A 15,000-nucleotide genomic window follows, 5' to 3' on the forward strand; every position below is an offset into this window, starting at 1 on the left:
TTTTCCGTGTTCCCTTTCCTCACTGGGTTATTTTCCCTGTTGGAGCCCCTGGGCTTATAGCATTCTGCTTTTCCAACTAGGGTTGTAGCTTAGCAATTAATAATGATTATCTATCATGAAGTTGGCAGTCGTATGGAATTGCATTGTTCTCGTTTTTTTTTTTTTTTTTTTTCTCAAGTAATCGATTAAACCTTATCATTCTCTGTAGCGAAGCATTGCTCTTCATGTCTCGTCATTGCTGTAGATACAGTAATATGTTACTTAATAGTTACAGTAACTGGGGCATCGTTTAACTGCTTACCCAAATGGGATATAATGAACCATTAATGTAAATGAGATGTTTTTAGACAACAGAAGAAAATTGTCCGTTTAAAGGTTTAAAGGTCGCTCATGAATGACAGAAGAAAGGGACAGTGGCATTGCCCTATCGAACGGGACAATGCCCTAGAGACTGACCATATATACATATAATCAGCACACAAGCCCTCTCTCCACCGAAGCTACGACCAAGGGGAGCCAGGCAATGGCTGCTGATGGCTCAGTAGATAGACCCATAGGCTCCCCAAACCAACCATCCTTAGCTCACAAAGATGTTGAGGTTGTAGTGACCAGAGGAACTAACGAGTTTGAGCGAGAATTGAACCCCAATGTGGCGTTCACCAGCCAGGGACAACTGCTTCTTTAAATGGTATTTAAGGTCAGATTTCCCTGGCTTGAATATCATTATCAGTTAACTACCACCATACATATGGGCTGTTTATTACCTGATACTATAATTAGGATATCACATTCAACTATTACCTAAATGGAGTTTCATTTAACCATTGCATTGGCATAAATGAGGTGTCAGTCATTAACCATTGTTTTAAAATGGATGTCTGTGAACAAGTTTCGTAAATTGGATGTTAATTAGCAGTTACTGAAAATGGGATTAACCAAAATCGAGAATAAAAAGGAAATGGGGTTGTTAACTGTAACGGTAGATGGCGTATCTGTTATCCGTAGTTGATGATGAATTTAGAAGTGAACTCATGTTTTAAAAGTTTAAAGGCTGTGCATGAATGACAAAGGCAAGGGACAGTAACAGTATCCTAGCTAGGAGGACAATGGCTGAGAGAGTGACCATATAAACATATGATCAAAGCCTAAGCCCCTCTCCACCCAAGCCAGGACCAGGGAATGCCAGGTAATGCCTGCCGATGATTCAGCAGTTAGATGTATAGGCTTCCCCTCACGAGGATAGTGAGGGTGCAGACACCATAAGAAATTATCGAGCTCGGGCAGTACTTGAACCCCAGTCCGTCGATCGTCAGACTGGGACGTTTCCAAGAGGTCACCACATTTTTCGAGAAGTGTGACTTCAACCTGTGACATTCTTCTATGTCTTAAGTTCTGGAAGTTTCTCCCAAAGTTAGCGGAAAGTTCCTTATTTAATTAATAACTTCCGTGTTTTCTACTTCCTACAAAATGCACCGGCTGCTTTTACAACATGAAGGAGAGTTTGGTTTGGTAAACGTACAATAACAGATGAATATGTATGTTATGTTAGGCTTGTGTAAGCGACCCGTCAAGAAGACGACTTGATATTTAGATGGCTATGATGCACACATCTGGATTCAAACCTCGCCTCCCACTTCCCCCTTGGGGAGACACCGAGTAATCATACGTTTTGCAATGCCAGTGGGCGTGACCTCCTACGCCTATTGGCGCAAAGGGCCTCGGTTAGATTTCGCCAGTCGTCTCTGTCTTGAGCTTTTAATTCAATACTTCTCCATTCATCATCTCCTAATTCGCGCTTTATAGTCCTTAGCCATGTATACCTGGGTTTTCAAATTCTTCTAGTGCCTTGTGGGGCCCAGCTGAACTTTTGGTGAACTATTCTCTCTTGGGGAGTGCGAAGAGCATGCCCAAACCATCTCCATCTACCCCTCATTATGCTCTCATCCACATATGGCACTCTTATAGTAATAATTTCTAATCCTGTCCTGCCATTTAACTCCCAATATCCTTCTGATGGCTTTATTCTCAAATCTACTAAATCTATTGGAGATTGTGTCATTGTCATACAATGACTCATGTCCATAGAGTAACACCGATCTCAATAAACTGATATATAGTCTGATTTTTATATGAAATTCTAGGCGATTTGATTTCCAAATTTAACTTAACTTAGCCATTGTCTGATTTGCTTTTTTCAATCTTTCAATAAACTCTTATTCTAAAGACCCTGTATTGGAGATCACAGTTCTTAAATACTTAAATGATTATACCTCATTAATCCTTTCTCCTTCCAATGATATTTCATCTTCCATTGCATACTCCGGTCTCAACATTGCAAGTCCTGTGGTGTTCTGCTAACAAGGACAGCATCATCAGCATACTCTAGGTCTGCTAAATTCCTATCACCAATCCAGTCCATATATATATATATATATATATATATATATATATATATATATGTGTGTGTGTGTGTGTGTGTGTGTATACACACACACACACATATATATATATATATATAAATATATATATATATATATATATATATATATAAATGTAAATATATGTGTAAATATATATATATATATATATATATATATATATATATATATATATACATATATATATACATGTATATGTATATGTATATATATATATATATATATATATATATATATATATATATATATATATATATATATATATGCCTTACTTATAACTGTAATCGAACGGTTTGACATTTTTTTTCAAAAAGTCCCATAAAAGAAACAGGATGTAAAGTAGAAATGAGGAATATATATATATATATATATATATATATATATATATATATATATATATATATATATATATATATATTACTAACAATCGTTATTTTAATCAATGCAAATATCAACCACTATGGCATTCTACCTTGGGAATAGGCCTAATATATATCCTGGAATTCATTTATGGTAATAGCTTCTGGCTGGGCAGAGATTCGAACCCATGTCACTTCCATCGAAACCATGCCTGCGGGGACTTTGCCAAGTCTGTTTGTGTGTGTTTATGTATGTATGCATGTATAACGTGCACAAGGACGTATACGTAATTGTATATATTTACAACCTTACCCCCTTATGTTGGTGTTTGGGTAATGCCCTAAGCATCATTTGGTCTGGAACACACACAGCGGCGTTCTGGCAATTTTCCCGTCCTTAGCTTTGTACAGCCAATGGCACCTTGACCTTTATTTGACATCGGGGTGTCTAAAGGTCATCATCTACTGCTGGGGCATAAAAGGACTAGCCATTGCAATCGAAACCGATCTGGTTTTAGCCAGCATGAAGCTAACCAGGCTGAGTTGGTTTGGAGAATTTCTAACGATTTGCCGGACTGGGGATCGATCGAGTCCCCGCTCAAGCTCGATAGTTTTTTGTGAGCTATGGATAGGGAGTTTTTGGGAGCCTATAGTTCTACCTGCTGATTGATGAGCAGCCATAACCTGGCTCTCCCTGGTCCTAGCTTGGGTGGAGAGGGGCCTTGGGTGATGAACATTTGTACTGTATATATGGTCAGTCTAGGGCAGTGTCACTGTCCCCTGCCTCTGTCATTCATGGGCGGCATTTAAACCTCTCGACGGTTTCAATTGATAAAGAAATCAGGAAAAATTCCCTGTCCTACTCCCCAAGAGTTGGATGAGACCCAAAATAAAATTATGCCAAAAGCATTTGGGTAATTTGCCCAGAGTATCAGATCTTATAGTGTTATATAATCGTAAAAATTTGATAACAACTCATCATGTTTGTCCCCCCTACTGATACGTAAAGTAAACCCGATATAAATTGTAGGTATAAGATGTTTACTTCCCAGTATACGGCGCCTTCTATGGTTGACTTTCTGAACCCCTAATCCCTAGCAACGTCAACTTGGTTCGTAAGAACAAATATCTCATTTGAAGCTGCACGAGAGGAGGGCCTTGGATACCACGTGATTCCTTTTGATGGACGACCCTCTGCTAGAGATCTTTATTATTGCTTTTCCTTAACTTTAAGGTCGAGAAATAAGCTGCCACGGAAGAGGTCTGCGCTCTACTGAGTGCCGCTCTAGTTAAGAATTAGATTAAGCTTGTAACTAGTTTTCGAGATATCTATGGTTATTAGAGTGTCAAAATTGAAATAGTTTATATTATCCATTTCTGACCAGCTTTCTGCTGAAGAGGTCTACGAAGTGTATAGTGGTAGCATTATTATTATTATTATTATTATTATTATTTTATTATTATTATTATTATTATTATTATTACTTGCTAAGCTTTAACCCTAGTTGGAAAAGCAGGAGGCTTTAAGCCCAAGGGCTCCACCAGGGAAAATAGTCCAGCGAGGAAAAGAAACAAGGAAAAATAAAATATTTTAAGAACAGCAACAACACCAAAATAAACATTTCCTATATAAACTATAAAATCTTTAACAAAAACAAGAGGATAATGTGCCCGAGTCTACTCTCAAACAAGAGAACTCTAACCCAATACAGTGGAAGAACATGGCACAGAGGCTATGGCACTACCCAAGAGTAGAGAACAAAGGTTTGATTCTGGAGTGTCCTCCTAGAAGAGCTGCTTACCTTAGCTAAATAGTGTCTTTTACCCTTACCAAGATGAAAGTAGCCACTGAATAATTAATTAGTGCAGTAGTTAACCTCTTGGGTGAAAAATTGTTTGTTAATCTCAGTGTTGCCAGGTGTATGAGGACAAGAATGTGTAAGGAATAGGCCGGAATATTCGATGAATGCATAGGCAAAGGAAAAATGATCTGTAACCAGAGAGAAGGATCCAGTGTAGTAGTGGAAGCCAACGCACAACCCGTATCTAATGAACAAAAAACGTTTGTATTGGATGAACATAAATTTCTATCTGTGAATGTTGGTTTAGGACATAGCCAACGGGAGACGGGCGTGATATTCTAGAGCAAAAAAAGATATTAGAATAGGGTTTTTATTCATCTGGAAATTTCATTTTTATTGTGGTTTTTTGTTCATCCGGAAGTATAATTTTTATCAGTCGGGTAAACTATTGGAAACGTCCCTGTTAGGCATTCTGTTGGACGGTAGTTCGAGACACGTTCAAGCTGAATAATTTATAGTATTTTCTGTAATCTCACCATCCCTGTCAACTAGGGATGGATGGTTGGGGTAATTGGGTCACCAGGAGCCATTGCCTGTCCCTTCCTGGTCCTACCTTGGGTGGAGAGGGAGCTTGGACGCTTATCAAATGAATATGGTCAGTCTCTAGGTCACTGTCTTGTCCCTTGTCTCTTCATCTCATGTTATAAAATATTTTATTTCAATTGATCATTACTTCTCTTGTAGTTTATTTATTTCCCTTTTCCGTTCCTCACTTGGCTATTTTTCCTTGTTGGGGCTCTTGAGCTTATAGCATCCTGCTTTTCCAACTAGGGTTGGAGCTTAGCAAGTAATAATAATAATAATAATAATAATAATAATTTCGATTATCAAAAAAATTAGTTACAATAGTTTAAACTTTTCATTACTCAAACCATTCAAACTTTTTTACTTATCAAACTTACAGCCAATAAGAATCTGATTTGGGCAAATAAATGTTTTATTTTCTAATTGGAGCTCCTGAGCTCATAGCATCCTGCTTTTCCACCTAGGGTTGTAACTTAGCAAGTAATAATAATATTAATAATAATAATGATATAGATGCAAATAAGATCATCCCAATATTCAAAGCTTTTCACGTATCAGGCAAATGAGGAGAAGTGGAGAGGAAACAAGATGAAAATGAATAAATTTGATCAAAAATTAATCAATTAATTCCTGAGACCTTTTACGAAATCGACACCCGGAAGAGAATGGAGCCCTCCAAAGGTCTAATCAAGTTGAGAGAGAGAGAGAGAGAGAGAGAGAGAGAGAGAGAGAGAGAGAGAGAGAGAGAGAGAGAGAGAGAGAGAGAGAGGGAGAGAGAATGTGCACTATTTATGTTAAACTGCCATTAGATTTAGGAATATGTAAGATTTAGTTTATTTCAGGTAAAAGTTACAATTATCAACGTTACGTTGGTTAATAAATTGGTTCGTTCCTTCTTCCAGTCTGTGGAATTTTCGTCCTTGTACTGTGTTTGTAAGCGTATTTTATACATTTATTCATTTTCCCAGAAAGAATCCGACATTATTTTATATTTTTTTTTTGGAGTAAATTAAGGAGTACGAACACACTCGCACACGCGCGCGCATACACACACACACACACACACACACACACACACACACACACACACACAATGTCAAGTGCAAATAGCTAAAGATGACTTTATGAGAAGACACGACTGAGGGGAATGAAAGGCTTCGTCAAGAGTGTAAGGGAAGGGAATGTGAAAATTAAGAATTGATAAACCTTGACATGATGACAAGAGACAAATAAAGAGAATACACAGTATAGGGGAGAAGGAAATAAAGAATACAAGAGAACTTTTAAGGAAAAAGATGATGTGAGGAAAAATAGTAAAATGAAGAAGGAATAAAATAAGATAATCTAAAGGGAAGGGGTCTGAAGTGTGTAGGGGGATTTAGGTGGGGGAGGGGGGGGGGTTCTGTTGAGGGCCTGGTGGGGTTGGGGGCAGAGACGGAGCTGAGGGCCCTACTTTAGTAGTCATAATTAAGAGGCAACTTTAATGGAATGGATCTCGTCTGAGAGAGAGAGAGAGAGAGAGAGAGAGAGAGAGAGAGAGAGAGAGAGAGAACCTAACCTGAAACATCTATGGAGCAAATGTATTTAACGTCACGTATCTTCTCCCTCCCATCCTCTCCCCTTTTAACATCTTTTCTCTTCGTAACAGCATTAATTACCCCCCGTCCTCAAGCACATTCCTCAGTAGCTATAAGTTCTCTTAAATGTTCGCTTTGAACGAAGTGAAAAGACACCGGAATCCTATAAAACTCACTCGCGATGAAGATAAAGGATAGTCGCTGATATGGCACAATTGTATTTGCAATTGGTGAATTAAGATTTTATGTTCAGTAGTACAATGGATTTACTATTTTCCGAAAATTCCACGCTGTAATCGTCATACTACTACTGATATGAATACTACTACTACTACTAGTTGTAGTAGTAGAACAGGTCAATCAATTTTGTTGATATTTTGCCATCCCATGTGGCCAACGTCGATTGGTACTTCGTAGCGCTGTATCAATATTACTAATTTCTAGACCGGGTGTTTTATGAACTAAATACATACAATACTATACAGTATATAATTTGTGTATGCCATCCATTATAATGTTTATTTATGATCATTTGTTTGTTTAATTGTATTTATATTGTTATAATCTCTAATCCAAGGTTTTTTTTACACCTCTCTCTCTCTCTCTCTCTCTCTCTCTCTCTCTCTCTCTCTCTCTCTCTCTCTCTCTCTCTCTCTCTCTCTCTCTCATTGTATGTGTATCTGTGAATATGAAGCCCACTACATAGGCATTCCTGCCCGGGACCAGTAATACAAATAACCTTCTTCTCTCTCAAGAAATCTCACATGCCTTTATCCAGTCTGGTCACCTCTATTTTTTCCCAAGCTTTTGTTTGCATTGCCCGCTTCCCCCCCCCCCCCCTCTCTCTCTCTCTCTCTCTCTCTCTCTCTCTCTCTCTCTCTCTCTCTCTCTCTCTCTCTCTCTCTCCATTCCTTTCGTGGGTAAAGGGAGACAGGCATTTGGATTGTTCAGGGGTTTCCCTTTAAACGCTTGTTTGTCCGGCGTATACAACTTTGATAACTTTGGCATATCAATCGGGGTGACTCTTGGTTCTCCTCTTTATAAATGCCGCTGAAACTTATAGCTAGGCTACTCCTTTCTCTCTCTCTCTCTCTCTCTCTCTCTCTCTCTCTCTCTCTCTCTCTCTCTCTCTCTCTCTCTCTCTCTCTCTTTCTCTCTCTCTCTCTCTCTCTCTCTTTATAAGTATGTGTACACACACATTATATATATATATATATATATATATATATATATATATATATATATATATATATATATATATATATATATATATATATGTATGAATATTTTAACGAAGATCCTTGTAAGGAGAACCTTGAGAAACGTAGTTCGATGGAAAGAAAAAAAGGCCAATTGCTTTTGATAAAGCCTTTTCCTGACTTGTGTTGACATCTGATTAGCTGTTTCCTTAAGGTAGTCTCTGGAAGGACATATTGTCTTTGGTTCGGCATAACGATTTCTATGACTTGACAATTAGGAGGAATATTTCCATTTCGGTCAACGAGGGTAGCAACAGCAGAAGCAGAAGCAGCAGTTTATTTTGTTTTTTTTTATTTCATGGGTGAGGTCAGATGGTCTGACATTTAGAGCATGGACGAGCGTGGGAAGGAAGCAAGGGTGGTGGCGGTGTTGGAGGAAGGAGAAGGTGTTGGTGGAGAGAGAGAGAGAGAGAGAGAGAGAGAGAGAGAGAGAGAGAGAGAGAGAGAGAGAAGGGGGGGGGGTTTAAGGGGTGGGATGAAGAGGAAAGTGTTTGAAGGGACACTTGCGCATGAGGAACGAGCAACGCAACCAGAGAGAACATGAATACGTAAATATGATTCTCTGTTAAGAATAATCGAATGAAAATGGTGTACTTTTAAGAAAAGTATTTGCAAACAAGAGATGAGAGATGGAGACCACATCAGAAGAATAAAAACTAACTAACGGTAGATCCGAGAGTTTCTATAACGAAAGACCGGACTCCTGCACTAATTCATAGCAATAATAATAGAAACATTAAAAGGAAAAACAAGGTTTTTAAGTATCGGTGGAGTCCTACTCGGGATGGTACTAATCAACGCTTTAGTAAATAGATAATATTTATGTTTATTTAAAGAATTCCACATTTATGTTTTTCAATCGAAGGCCTTCCACGACCCAAATGGACGTGAATGTGAGAGAGAGTGAGAGAGGAGAGGAGAAGAGAGGAGAGAGAGAGAGAGAGAGAGAGAGAGAGAGAGAGAGAGAGAGGAGAGTTGCAAATGTATCTATGGAAGTGAATGATACTGAGAGAAAAAAATAATACTTGCAAATGTATCCATGGAGGTGAATGATTCTGAGAGAGAGAGAGAGAGAGAGAGAGAGAGAGAGAGAGAGAGAGAGAGAGAGAGAGAGAGAGAGAGAGAGAGAAATTAGGTTAGGATGTCTATTCACACACTTTCCTTATTCCTTTCTGTGTTTGAGTTTACTGCCTCTCCCATTTTCTCTTTTAATAGCATGATTTGATCATTCTGGCCCAGCGCTCAACACGACACAGGTGTAAACACGGACAGTTTTTTTTTTTTATTTCCACAATTCTTCAATAATTCGAGGTCATGACAATACCAGCTTTAGAGAACTGGGTCACAACAGCAATATTGCACGAGAGAGGAGGAGAGAGAGAGAGAGGAGAGGAGAGAGAGAGGAGAGAAGAGGAGAGAGAGAGAGAGAGAGAGAGAGAGAATGTTTTTAAGAGTATCCTTTTGTTCTGAATAATATTTACATCAACGAGTAATAACTGTTTGGAATTAATTTAGTAATGTGGTTATGTAGGTTTAATGATATAATTTTTTTCAGTCTGACCACCATCGTGCACATCTTGATTTCGTCGAATTCTATTTACAATTTGCATTCGTAAATTCAGAGTAGAAAAAGGCGAGTGGTTTTTGGTTTTTATTATGCCGGCTTTGTTGTTCAACCTGAACTGGTCCAATCCTAAAGGTAACTGTATATTAAGTCTCTCTCTCTCTCTCTCTCTCTCCCTCTCTCTCTCTCTCTCTCTCTCTCTCTCTCTCTCTCTCTCTCTCTGACGTCGAATGGATTGTTCAAACTTATTTTATCTACAAACTCGACGACTAAGGGGAAAGTTAATAGAGGCATTCAAAATTATTTAAGGAATAAAAAATGTAGATTACAGCAACCTCTTCACACTTAGCACAAATCAGTCTAGAGGTAACGGATTCAAACTGGAATTGAAAAGATGCAACACCACTCAATGTGTTAAGTTCTTTACATACAAAATATCAAATACATGGAACAGACTTCCAGCGGATGTAATGAACAGTAACACGGTAATTCAAGAATAATTTAGACAAAATTATAAACGCTCTCTAAACGTTTAAACCAATTCTCTCTATCAGAGCAAATATAGTCTCCCTGAGTAGACTAAAAGTCTTTTGAGAAATTCAAAATCCTTGTAACTCTCTTAATGAATTTTGGCAAGCTTTATCCGTAGGTTAAACTGGTGATATATTGTAAGTACCTACTGATATAGAGAAAAATAGAGAGAAAGCTTTGAGAAATCCAAGAAGGGCCTTATACGTTAAATCAAATTTTGTCAGTAAGAATATTGTACTATGAAAGTGGGTTTTTTTTTGTGTAACACATTGTGTAAACTGGAAATTGAGTTGTACATCTAGGCCATAATATTAAAGTAGAGTTTGTATTTTGATTTACACTGATCTGATCTGATAACTTCCAACCAATTAACTTTTCCATGTCTTCTGTTGCAGGTGTCCTCGAGACGAGGACAGCGGCAGCGTGGGGTCATGCAGCCCCCCTCCATCTCCCCTCACCTCGGCACCATCCCCCGCCGCCCCCCTGGGTACAGCTGACAATGTGGCTCCATCCCCCTGTCCCCCCACCCTGCCCACAACCCTCCAGGAGCCGCCGAGTGGTCATCCTGGATTGACACTGTCCGGACTGATGGGTCTTCCGCTAAGACCTCTCAGCTCGGCGATGGCGGTGGAAGGTGACGGGAAAGTGGCTGGGGTGTGCCCACCGCAAGAAGTAGAGTTGGATCCGGGAGTAGCTGAGCTTCTGGGGTCAGGCGAAGAGAGGACTGCGGCCATGAGAACATCCCAGAGGTTCTACCTTCGCCTCGTACAGTGGCTGGGACGCAAGAGGCGTCCTGGGAGGACACCCAGATCAACCGAACTCCACGCCAAAGTCCATTATGGGCTGCGAACTGAAGCGCCGCCCCATGACCCGAAGACGGCCCGGAAGCGGTTCGCGGAGTTAATGCGGCGTGCAGCCCGCGGCGGGTCATGGGAGGAAGGGCGCACACTTCTGGTACAACAAGAGAGCGGGTATTCATCTCCAAACATATCAGCACAGCACACGCCTACAGCTCATCATCGCCTCGTTAATCCACCGGGATTCAGAAGGTCCTTGGAACTCTCTCCACAGAGAACCGCGCCATCCACCAGACCGCGAATGTCTCTCCCAGCAGATCACCTTCGACGGACAATAGACGGTCGCTTCTCTGCTCAAGCCATAGAACGTCGACGGAGGTTATCCCGCGGAAAGACAATTAGCCAGGATGAAGGATTCCCTCCAGTAACTCCTCAAACCTTACCGACTCCGCAGGAGACGATTATAGGAGCGCGAACAAGCAATACTCCCATGGTCACAAGTGCTCGTAGGATGTCTCGGCCAGGGTCTTCGAGTAGAGAGGAGAGTACGGGGGAGGAGAGCGGGTTTGAGGAGGAGGAACCAGTTGAAGTTCGAGTTCCACCTTTAGTTTTAGAGGAAAGGAGAGACTCTGGGTCGTCCACGACGCAGACGGCAACGAACCACGACCCTCTGGCGGAATGGTCGATCCCTAGGGACCAGTTATATTTTGGGCATGTCCTTCGGAGGGGGTCAACAACAAACATATACAGGTATTTGAATAGAGTTTTGGAATCAGATGATATCAGTAAAGGGTAATCACTGCTACAATCACTTACGAGTAACTGTTATCAAATAATTATTGTAGACTTTAAATTAATGAAATTTATTTTCAATGTTCACAGGGGACGTTGGCATGGCGATGTCATGATTCATACCTTCGATGGCTCAGACCCCACAACTGAGAGGCGTTTTTGGGATCTGGTTGGGAGCCTTTCCATGATACGTCATGAGAACATCGTGCTGTTCATGGGGGCGTGCATGGTGCCTCCGAACCTGGCCATTGTGACGGGCGTCCGAAGAGGAATGTCGTTGCACCAGCATACTACTTCGAGGGGATCCATCCCGTACCCTTCCAGGGTCAACATTGCAAGACAGGTTTGTAGAAAGGAAAAGGACACGCATGTTGTTTGTCATAAGACTGACCGTTTAGGCACAGCAGTTGAGTGGTCGTAATAAAACAGCCTGTGGATTTACTTCGTTATTTTTTTTCATGCATTTAATTATCAAAATTATGAAAATTTTTATTATTATGGAAATGAGTAAAATTATTATTATTGAAATTTTTTATTAAAAATATTAAAATTATAATAAAGTTATTCTTTATTTTCATTTGAACCACAGCTAAGCTGCTGTTTCAAAAGTCTTAATGTAGATTAGCCCATCAACAAATGATGTTAAAAGAAATGTTTTTAATTTACATTCCATTACCAAATGTACAGAATAAACCAGTTTACATGTGTTTTGAAATTTGTGAGTCACAGTGGACTTTTATTATGATTATTTACTCTTTTTGGGAAATTTCCTTGAAACCAGACTATTGTATCATTCACCTAACCTTCCATTTCATTTATTTAACTTAAATTGTTTTTATGTTATCTAAGCAAAGCCCTTGAATAATTCTGGTTGTTACATTTCAAAGCAAGTTTTTCCTAATGACCATGTATGAGTACAGTACTACTTGTCTTCTTGCTAATGTATCAGCATATTAGTGCTGATAGAAGGACAGTATTGTTTTAGCAATCTTTTGTTTTAACTTATTTTCATAAAAGTTTTTGTAAAGGTCATATTTTACTTTCCTCTCTCCAGGTTGCCCAGGCTATGTCTTACCTCCACTCCCGGGGAATAATCCACGGTCGCCTCAACTCGCGAAACGTCTTTTTGGAAGCGAAGATCAAGCTAAGCCTCTTAGATCATAGCATGGCAGAGTCTGGCCCGACAGGAAAGCACACTGGGTGTTTGGCTCAGGGATTGCTTACCTACCTGCCGCCCGAGGTAATTGAGTTCGTTATGTAGCACCTACTGTATGCCAAAGCAGCTGGAAATTATTGCTGTTGATCCATGTGTGGGTTAAGATATGTATATAAGGAATCATAGGTCCAATAAGCTTGTATTTATGCTTTCCATTAGAATTTATGATGATATAAAGGCATTTAGGCAAAACATCACTGCAGTACAATTGAGTTGAATATGGGAAAAGGACTGGTATACTTTAATTAGAAGTGCAAAGTTTGAGAAATAGTCTGTTGGTATCCTTGCTCGTAAAAGATTATGAATTCCAGAATGAAATCATAGAAAGTCTAAATATCCACAGATTGTAAAATAGAATTCGTTGAAAAATATTTGGTGAGGATAAAAATTCATATACTGGAATCGAGGCTTAAAGTGCATGTAATAAGTCTTAAAAGTAAAGGGTAATAGTTGGCATTTTTCATCGGAATCGGCTTGTATTTACAGTACTGTACTGTACTATTAAAAACTATAATTTTGGTAACAATAATAATAACTTTGATTTATAATTTTAATCTATCTATTTACCAAGGCACTTACCCTAATTTTTGGGGTTAGCCGACATGAAAAAAAAGGAACCAAAGGGGACTTTAACTCTTTTTCGCTCCTCCCAACTTTAATAATATTAATTTCAATAATAATTATTATTTACTCTTATCATTAATTAGAATTTAATTTTCTGATTCCTTTTTAATTTTAGAGCATAGTATAGTATTTAGATACAGTACATGAGAGGACTTACACAGTAGGTCTACCCTGATTCATTGAAAAGTAATTGAATGAGTAATCCAACTTGAGTTTTGTCAGTCAGTAATGCTAAATTAATTTTGCAGATGATGAGAACTGTGCAAGTGAGTCCTCCTCAGGTGACAGTAGTGGCTCCTCCAACGCAGCAGTCTGATGTTTACATGTACGGTACCCTTCTCTACGAGCTTTTTGCCGAGGCCTCTCCCTTTGCTTCCCAGCATCCCCATGCGGTGATCTTCCAAGTCGGCACTGGCAGAAGACCATCGACGGCAGATCTTCAGTGCACCCAGAATCTCAAGGTTGGTTTTGTCTAAAAATTCAGTCATTATACCTCGAATCAAGTTTAAGAACACCATTTGGAATCTGCTTTACTTACTCATGTTAGATTTCATATTATTGGTCAAGATATTACACATCAACTTGTTTAATCATTAACATGGGTATAGTTTTTAGAAATATAATGATTTCGTTCTCGTCTATTGTATAATAATTGAATAGTTCATTAATCAGCAGTTGTTAAAGAGTTGACAACATGCTTTAATGGTGTTTTTGGAATCATACTCTGGTTGTAAGTGTATGAGAAAAGGCAGGAGTTTAGGTGGGTTGAGATCTAACAGGAATTCAGTAAATTCCATGGTTCTATTTATAATGCACTGCACTGCATGTGGATCAGTGGTCTGGTTTGACCGGCCGAGAGTTACTAGTTTTGATAGCATAATATAGGGCAATGATTTTTTTTCTTACAGATTTTTATTGATTTTTTACCTTTAGGTCACAACAAGGAAATGTCCAGTTTTCAAGTATTGTTGTTAAAGTTGCTTAAAATACGCAGTTTGTTTTTCCAATTTCTATTTTACTTTGACTCATCGAATATGTTTCCTTTACCAGACTCTGATAGGCGAGTGTTGGGATGGAGAAACAGCCCAACGCCCTGTGTTCCCTGACATCCTTCGGACTCTCCAGCAGACTCTATCCCTCCACCGAGCCCATTCCACCTCGGAACCTGAAAGACTCAACAGAATAGGAGTTTCCAGTAGAATAGCTTGCTGACAGGACCTAGGGAGGCCGCCCCCTCCCGGTCGCTCCCTAACTGAAGAAACCATCAAGGGAAGCTTTCATAACTAAAGAAATATGGAGGTGATAGTCCTTCAAAAAGGGCCAATAGTGATTTCTTATGCTGTCTACCTGATCTCATAGTTACTGTTCTGTCAGTGATATAACAGGGGTATGTGTTATTAAATGTTTTAATTTTTTTTTTTACGTCATGCCAAGTGTAAAAACAAGAGGCTTGTCA

At 39.3% G+C, this 15,000-nt stretch overlaps 1 protein-coding gene across 1 annotated transcript in view; it reads left to right on the top strand.

Moving 5' to 3' along the window:
• The window catches only part of LOC137620804 (kinase suppressor of Ras 2-like), a 117,053-nt gene that overhangs the window by 100,173 nt on the left and 1,880 nt on the right, over nucleotides 1-15,000 (top strand). Inside the window, exons 2-6 of the mRNA XM_068351252.1 lie at nucleotides 10,511-11,662; nucleotides 11,795-12,047; nucleotides 12,759-12,944; nucleotides 13,793-14,005; nucleotides 14,595-15,000. The exon at nucleotides 14,595-15,000 is cut by the window's right edge and continues 1,880 nt beyond it. Of these exons, the coding sequence (XP_068207353.1) occupies nucleotides 10,511-11,662; nucleotides 11,795-12,047; nucleotides 12,759-12,944; nucleotides 13,793-14,005; nucleotides 14,595-14,756 (1,966 nt within the window). The 3' untranslated portion in view covers nucleotides 14,757-15,000. The remainder of the gene's footprint in view (nucleotides 1-10,510; nucleotides 11,663-11,794; nucleotides 12,048-12,758; nucleotides 12,945-13,792; nucleotides 14,006-14,594) is intronic.

The sequence above is a fragment of the Palaemon carinicauda genome, chromosome 27 (genome assembly GCF_036898095.1).
Source record: "Palaemon carinicauda isolate YSFRI2023 chromosome 27, ASM3689809v2, whole genome shotgun sequence".
NCBI classification, from domain to species: Eukaryota; Metazoa; Arthropoda; class Malacostraca; order Decapoda; family Palaemonidae; genus Palaemon; species Palaemon carinicauda.